The sequence below is a fragment of the Tauraco erythrolophus genome, chromosome 17, assembly GCF_009769465.1.
Source record: "Tauraco erythrolophus isolate bTauEry1 chromosome 17, bTauEry1.pri, whole genome shotgun sequence".
Lineage (NCBI taxonomy): Eukaryota > Metazoa > Chordata > Aves > Musophagiformes > Musophagidae > Tauraco > Tauraco erythrolophus.
In genome coordinates, this window is record NC_141481.1 from 15327348 (window position 1) to 15335731 (window position 8384).

The 8384-nt window shown below is 48.1% G+C and overlaps 1 protein-coding gene across 1 annotated transcript; it reads left to right on the plus strand.

Annotated features, from left to right (window-relative positions):
- The first annotated feature begins 255 nt into the window (after positions 1 to 255).
- KDM8 (lysine demethylase 8) lies at positions 256 to 8361 on the plus strand. Its single transcript, XM_086622557.1, has 8 exons — positions 256 to 762; positions 1073 to 1239; positions 2049 to 2181; positions 3061 to 3102; positions 3868 to 4017; positions 6585 to 6677; positions 6788 to 7529; positions 7651 to 8361. Exons 1-7 carry the CDS (start codon positions 256 to 258, stop codon positions 6950 to 6952), a joined length of 1257 nt encoding a protein of 418 aa, XP_086478683.1. The 3' UTR covers positions 6953 to 7529; positions 7651 to 8361.
- The last annotated feature ends 23 nt before the right edge of the window (positions 8362 to 8384 follow it).

An 8384-nucleotide genomic window follows, 5' to 3' on the forward strand; every position in this document is an offset into this window, starting at 1 on the left:
CGAGGCGCGATATACGAGAGAAATAACGACCCCCGACACCGGCGGGCCCCCGCCTGCCGGCCACCGGCCGCCCTGCCCGGCAGGGCCCACCCCCGGCGCACGGGCAGACCGCGCGGGGCTCACGGCGCGGACCCGCCCCCTCCCCCTCCCCCTGCGCGACGCCAACGCCACTTCCGCAGCCGCCGGGGCGGAGCCGCGCGGGGGGAACGGCCCCGCAGAACGGCCCCGCCCCGCAGCCGGCGGAGGGGCGCTGCCATGGCGGCACCCGGCGGCGCGGAGGGCCCGGCGGCGGGCCCCGCGGCGGGCCCCGCGCTCTGGGCAGAGGTCCAGGCGCTGCTGCCCGGCACCGAGGAGGAGCTGACCTTGGCGCTGAGCGGCGAGGTGGAGGACTGCGTTCTGCTGCTCCTGCGGCGGGCCCGCGCGCTGCTCTACGGCGCGGCGGGCCGGCCCTGCGCGGCGGCGGCGGCGGCGCTGCGCCGTCTGGGCGACGTCCTGCGCGACTGCTCCTGGGAGCGGCTGAACGCGGGGCCGTGGCGGGAGGTCAGCAAGGCCTGGCGGCAGGCGTACGCCTACGGCTGCCTCTTCGGGGCGCTGGGCGAGGTCGCCGCCGGCCGCCCGCTGGTGCCCGCGCTCCGCCTGTGCGACATGGGGCTGCTGATGGGCGCCTCGGTCCTGGACAACGTCCTCGCGCGCCTCGTGCGCGTGCTGCAGGCGCACGTGCCGCGCGGGAAGCGGCGCGCGGCGGCGGAGGGCAGCGCCAAGGTACCGCCGCGCGCGCTCGCGCCGCTGCCCCGGGCTGCCCCTTCCGCGCGCGCCCCCGCGCGCCCCTCCGCTTCCCGCCGCCCCCGGGGGCTCCCCGCAACCCCGCCCCGCCGCCCCCTCGGCCCCCGCCGCCCTGTCCGCGGGCTCCCCCCGCCCTCGGGCTCCCCCCGCCGCCGGGGCGAGGCTGGTCCCCTCCGGGCGTCGCCGTTCCCCGCTCGCCGCCGGCCCCGGGACCCCCCGCGCGCGCGGCCTGGCGCAGGGCGGCGGCCGAGGCCTTCACAGCCGCTGGAGGAGGACGTCTGTCTTCCAGAGGGTCCGGATTGAGCCCCCTCCAGTCCCGGTCGTGCAGCCGGAAGACGCGCTTCCGCACCTTCGCTGCCCTTCGCTGGAGCACTTCAGAGACAACTATCTGATACCACAGAAGCCCGTGGTCCTGGAGGGGATTATTGACCACTGGCCGTGCATGAAGAAGTGGAGGTGAGAAATCAGAGTGTCTTCCCTGTCCCGTTAAGGGTGAGTCGTTCCCTGTGTCAGGTGCCTTGATGTCGGTAGAGCAGTAGAGACCTTCGCAGAAGACGGGTGCCATCCAGAGTGGGTTTTGTTGGCAGCACCTTCCTGCTGTGGTGTTGTCTTTGCTCTGTAGAAGTTGCTCCATAGAGGAGGGAAGCGCGTCAAACCATCCCCAGCATCGCACGATAAGCGCTCCGGTGCGCCAGGGAAAGCGGTCCTGGCCGGGACGGTGCTGGGAGGCAGCGCCCAGCCCTGCTCCCGGGGCTGCGCAGGGGAGCACTTTGCTGGGTCGCTGGTGCTGTGTGGCTCAGCTGGAAACTAGGGACGAGCACACGTTGCTGACTGTTCCAGTGAGCTGCTTACATCGTAAGCTGGTCTGTGTCAGACACAGGTCAGTGATTTTCATGTCTCAGAACTTGCTGATAGTGCCATGGAAGGTGAATTGCAGAGATGCGTGAGTAAGCATGATTGGCCTTTTCATTCACAAGTACGAGCATCGATGTTTGTTCAGTGGAACAACAGTTAAATGAGGTAAACAAGCTTTTAAAACAAAACAAACCTGGCAGTTGTGGCATAATAAACACAAACTTGACTGCTTGTTTCCTTGCTGCTAGCATCCTTTTCTGCTACCTTTTGTCTCTGGTTGGTTGGTTTTAGAGAGAAGAAACTCATGGTAATAGAGTTTTATTACTCTAAAAGATTGTGATTGATTGGCCTGCATTCCAGACTAGTAAGAAGAGCGGTACAGAAGGGTAATGGAACTTTCTTTATTTCAGTGTGGACTATTTTTGCCAAGTAGCAGGGTGCCGTACAGTCCCTGTGGAATTGGGTACTCGATACACAGATGAGGAATGGTCTCAGAAGCTCATGACTGTCGGTGACTTCATCAACCAGTATATTGTGAATGAGGTCTGTTACTCTCGTTTTGTTTCATCTGCAAATACAGCAGTGTGTTACTGGTACAGAATTTCTGCTTACAGCAAACATGCATAGAGGTGATGTCAAGGGAGGGGGTATGCTGTTAGCACAACTCTGAATTAAAAGGTTTGACACGTTTTCAACATTCGAAGCTACAAATAGTTACCACAAAAATAGCTAGGTTTGATTTTTATATATAATCAAATGTACAGCAGTAGAGTTTGAATAAATAGAGAACTTCTGCAGCAAAAGCCTGAACGGAAGAGTCTAAGGATAAGGGATCCTCAGCCAGCAGTTTTGTTGCTCTCAGTTACTAAGCTGCTTTGTGAGATCTAGGGTCAAGATCCCGATTCATGTGCCACTGGGTAAAAAAAAAAAAAGTTGATTAGCAATTGAATGTCCTTTTACTTTCCCAGCTGAGAATCCGAAGCCCTCATTTCTGTTTCCTAGTCTACTGGCAGGAGGGACCATGTGCCATTGCAAATTGATCTGTGGTGGATCCTGGAATAAAACACCGAGATACAGGGAGTAAAGGTGAACCAGCAAGGTCTAGCTATGAAGATGCAGAGTGTTGTCACAGAATTGACAGCAGAACTGTCGAGACTCTGTAGGATTATAGCTAGGCTTCTTCCAGGAACTCAAGATAGATAACTCGTTAATTGTGGGGATATATCTGCGCTCTTAAAATTCCAGTGTAGCTGTAAGTTACTGTTTCAGAAGAACACCTTATACTAGTCAACTGTTGAAACAGCTCTAGTACTCTGAAGTAGGACATTGGAAATGGATGTTATCTGTAAGTAAATTAGCTGACTGAGAAGTCTTACCCTGTATGTCACTTTGCATTTTTTTCTTTCTCTACTGTAATTTCAGAACAGTGTAGGATACCTTGCCCAGCACCAGCTTTTTGATCAGGTAAAACTGAGTCAATATTTTATCTTTCTGCAGTCAAGTGTTTCCTGTGTAGCACAAGTCATCTCTGAGGATGTCAACTCTACTAGATGGAAGGGCATATGGAGAATTCACAGTATTGCTTAAGTTTCTGTTCCCGCAATCTGAAGGAACAGAGGGAGGGGTTTGTTCCATTTGGCTGAAAGGCATGGAAACAAAACCATTTCAGGGGTGAAGACATTCAGTCTTAGTGCTGTTTCTGGATGATGTAGCATATACTTAAAGGGATATCACCTGGAAAGCTGCATTTCCTCAAAGAATACGTAAGTCAGGGAAGAGATTTGGACAGGAAACAGTCTTCAGTGGTGATACGTTCACTGTATTCTGATATGTCATTCCAGTTAGCCAGAGATTATGTTCGTGGGAGATGTAAGAAGGAATCTCAGAGAAGCAAGCCTAGTGTATAAAAGATCAGCCACTCCTTTTCCACGAACAGCAAACCTGCTTGTTCTTGTGGGTTTCTCCGGTTTCTGCTAAAGCAAAGGGAAGAATGAGAAACCCCTTTGTTTCTCCCACCTCTCCTTCCAACAGAATCTGCTTGCTAGGACAGAAAGTGTGAGGACATTTCCTGCAGGTTCCTAACAGTTCAGCTACTTCTCTCCTGCCTTTGCTGGACAAGCAGGTTATTTGCTTTCTTTGTGTCAAGCCTTGTTCCTCTGTTCTATGAATTACATACCTTTGGCAAGTCAGCACGTACCCTTTCTAATGTTTATTTCTTTATGGGAGTAGATCCCAGAATTGAAAGAAGATATCAGTATCCCGGACTACTGCTGCCTAGGGGAAGGGGAAGAAGATGACATCACCATTAATGCTTGGTTTGGTCCAGAGGGCACTATCTCACCTCTTCATCAGGATCCCCAGCAAAATTTTTTAGCCCAGGTCTGTACTCTACTGACTCTACACATGCCATTAATAGTATAGCTAGAAGAAATGCCTATGGTGTGTTAGAGACAAAGGTAGCAGACAACTTGATGAACAACTGAACGATAGAGAATATGCAGATACTATTTTGCTCTTCTATTGCGTTTGTTACCACTATGCTACTTCTAGGCCACAAGTGCTCCTCACAGTGGTAGACCATTACTTACCCTCATTTTACAGATGGTAAATGGAAATCACAAGAAGCAGCTTTTCCAAGGTACCACAGGAAGGAATTTGTAACAGTTGGGAAGAACCTGAATCCTGTCATAGTGTACCAAGAAACTTCTTTTTTTTGGAACAGCAAGATTTTGGGGTAGACTTAGGGGCATACTTTAATCCACTTCAGGTTAGCCAGTAAAATACCTACTTGTGCGTGAGAGTCAGATGAAGTAATATTTGCACCGTGACCTCACTGCTGTTAAGTGAGTTACTGTCGGTAGGCTTCTTGGTGATGACTTTTAGTGCAGAGTAACACAGTAAAATGCTGGGCCCCTTCGTGGTGAGCACTCTACTAAAGTCCAAAGACACATTCCTGGTCCAAGCAGTTGACAACTGTACGTCTTCAAACACTGAAGGGTTTCTTGCTTGCTGGAAGATTGCCATTTCTTCCTCCATACCATCAGTCTCTTTGAAAAAAAAATACGGCTTACACTTTCCTTTTCCAGCAGGATCATGACATTGAATGCTTTCTACTTGTGTTTATTTATGGGTTGAGCCTTAGTTCCTCTGTCCGAAACAGCTGCATCTTGATAACCTGTGATTTCACTTGGAACTGAGGCTTAATTGAGGCCTTCCTAAAGTGGGTTTTTATAACTGCTGTGCAATTATGTACATACTGTATTTCTCTTCCCCACTAACCCACCTGAGACACGCACACATGCACCTGCATTCTGAAAGTGAAGTGCCCTACTATACATACTAGGTAAAGCTTCCTGTGAATTTTTTTGGGTGGAAGTCCATTATAGGAGTTGTTGGACTGAGAAAAGATACTTCCCTTATAAACTTCAGAAGTTGTGTTCTTGTGCCTGAAGAATGGGAGAGTATCTCCCAGTGCTGTAAAAGAGTCTTTGTAATTTGGACAGCAAGTGATGGGACAGTTTTCATTTTTTCAGTTAAAACTGCCCTGCCTCTTGATGCCATTTAAACTGTGGCTGTGGAGTACAGGAAGGCACAAGTACAAGTAATGAGGTGGAATGATCCCTACTGGCTGAGTGGTAGCTGCTGCAGAGATGTTAGTATTTCCATTAAGGAGGAAGCCAGTATCTGGAGACGCAGGCTGTGGACCATTCACTTGTGCCTTCAGCCTTGCAGTATACAAGGCCCTAACCCAGCGAAGGAAGGACCCACTAATAGCTCACAGCAGTCCAGGTAACACCCACCCCCCCAAAACAATTCAAGGATTCAGAAGATGTGCTGTCAGAGCAATAACAAGCATTTTCCTTCCGTCCATAACTCGCTGAAAATAACACTTGGTTCTTTAGAGAGCTAATTAATATCCATAATCTCTTAGGATTTGAAGGGTATCCTAAAAACACATGGACAGCCATGGTTACTCAGATCAATGCTCTAGCAGTTTGACCAGTGATAGTGAAGAGTAGCACAGGCCAGGAACACATGGATACTTGTCCAGCCCTTAAAACTACATTTATGTGCTGTCCTTGAAGCAGTGAACTCTAAACATCTCGCATCACGACTTGGGTATTGACAAGACTTCAGCACACCCTGGTATATCATGTGGAGAATAGAGGAAAAGCAGCTTGATCAGGAATCGTTTGGTAGCATAATGCCAGTCCAGAGTACTGTGGTCAGTCAGAGCACGGACTTACCCCTTAATGTGATAGTTCCAAACAAATATGATCATGCCTGGCCCTTGAAGAAACCTTGAATCCTGGCACAAGCAGCATGCATATTCACCGTGTACCTTCTGTGGGTGTTCCACTGGTACCGGTGCAGGAATCAGCTTTGGCTCGTTTCTTCTGCCACTTCCCTCCAGGCTCTGACGACTTGCAATTCGCTGTAGCGCTCAGGTCAGCCGGCCCGTTTGCCCGATGAACTCTAGTCTTCCAATTCCGCACTCCAATGACAGGACTGATTTAATGATGGCACAGAAATAAGCTGAAGGAATATATGAAAGCTGAACAGTCACGCCGTGGGTACCTCTGATGTGAACTGCGCTGAAGACACAACATCCTTATTCTTAGTTCTTCTGATTACTTTCTCGCTACGTAAAGCTCAAATAACGTTGTATAAATGGGGTGCCTTAAACTTTGAATTTAAACTAATTTGGTTAAAGGCATTTCTTGGTATTTCAAATTCTTATCTGCTCCAAGGGAACAGGTACTTCAATTCCAATAGTCTGCTTTGTTTTAACTTTTTATTATAGCAGTGTCTGTTTATTACTTACAAAGACAATGATGTTTCTTGTCATCAGGTGTATTTTACTGTTAAATGCCAGCTAGGGCCTACAGTTGCCAGTAACGTGCAGGTTAATGACAGATGGAAAACATTTATTGTAATATATACAGGTATTCGGGAGAAAGTATATCCGTCTATATTCACCGCAGGATTCAGAAAACCTGTACCCACATGAAAGCCAAATTCTTCACAACACTAGTCAGGTAAATAGTTGCCCAAAATTTTAATATCAGTAATGTTACTCTATCAAGCCGTGTTTGAGTAAGGACATTCTACTGATGATTGTTTTGGGTCTTTTATGTTTTTTTTATAGGTTGATGTGGAAGATCCTGACTTAGTTAAGTTTCCCAATTTCAGAAAGGCTGCGTTTCAGTCCTGTATTCTGATGCCCGGACAGGTTCTGTTTATTCCAGTTAAATATTGGCACTATGTGCGATCACTTGATATCAGCTTCTCTGTCAGTTTCTGGTGGTCGTAGCTCTGAAGCATGCATGAAGTCTGTTAGCCTTGTAATAGCAATTAAAAATTGGAAAAAGTAGCATCTGGCATCTTCTCACAAGAGCGTTATTTTTAAGCATGAGAATGTTCTTCCCTATTCAGTGGTTAGAGGTGAATTAAAACCAACAAACTCTTGCATCAGCATGGTGGAAGAATCTGGATGGGTAAACGGAATGAAGATGCTACAGCCACTTTATTTTTGTGGATGTTTCTAATATGAACTCCTCATCAAGAGCATCTTTAGGTCATCATCTTTTATGCATGTGTACATCTCAAACAGCTCTACATACAGGCGCTGCTAGGACTCTGCTTCGAACTGTGTCTGGAACATCAAGTTAGTGTTGCCTTCTACGTGGATTTAATAACAGTAAAAACTGGAGTTACATGAACAATGAGGGATGGTGCTACCCAAAGGTTCAATACATTTAAAAGAAAAAAAAAGCTAATATGAAGCAAGATACCAGCTTCCTATATGGAAAAAGTTACTAGTGTTAAGGCCTAGGAACATAATTACTTGTAGTTACTCCATAGTTTAATTGCAGTTAAATAAACTTGTCGTGGGTTAGGTTGAACCGCCCCACACACACACACAGCCTCTGAGTAAAACCAAAACATGGAGCTTTTCTAGCTGTTAAAAAACCAAACTCTGTCCCAGCTAAAACTAGGACAAAACTGAAGCTTAATCATACTTTGATTATCATCAGCTGAACTGCTGACACTCTGCCTTCTGCAGTCCGTCACACGTTTCCACCACGGAAAAGGTATGCCACCATGCCATTCTGGTACCTGGCACTATCTACTCCTTCTCTTTTTTTCCAAGTCACTCTTGAAGAAAAAAGCATCCTTACATAAAACTGAAGAGTGAAGTGCTAATACTAAAAATTAGAAGAATCTTAAGATGATAATTTTTTTCAATGCTTTGCAGACATAAGCTGGTGTTGTCCCAAAAGTCTTGTCCTACTCCTTCCCAATCATTCTGACTGTGGGAGTATTCCCTCTCTTAGCACAGCTGCTTGTGACTTGGCCTTATGTCAGATGAACTCCTCTGCGTCGAAAGGAGGGACAAAACCCAAGCAGCGCTGCCAACTGAAAGCATTCAAACTCCAGATCAGATGTTCAGCCAGCTGCCTTAGTGAGAAAACCACAAATGCTGTGCTGATATTCCACCCACCTGAAGCCCTGTGGTGGTAGTAACAGGTTTAGTTTTCAGTTGTGCAACTGGACCTGTAAAAACAGGGAATGCCGTTGCTGAGAAAGGCTTCTTTTAATAGTTGACCTGCACACATCAGCTTGCAGGACTGACTACAAACATTTGCATCTTTAATTCCCAAACATGCACTCAGAGTCCCAACCCAAGAGTATGGAGAACCACATAAACAAAACAGCCTCTAAGCGAGCTGTGCAGGTGTAAC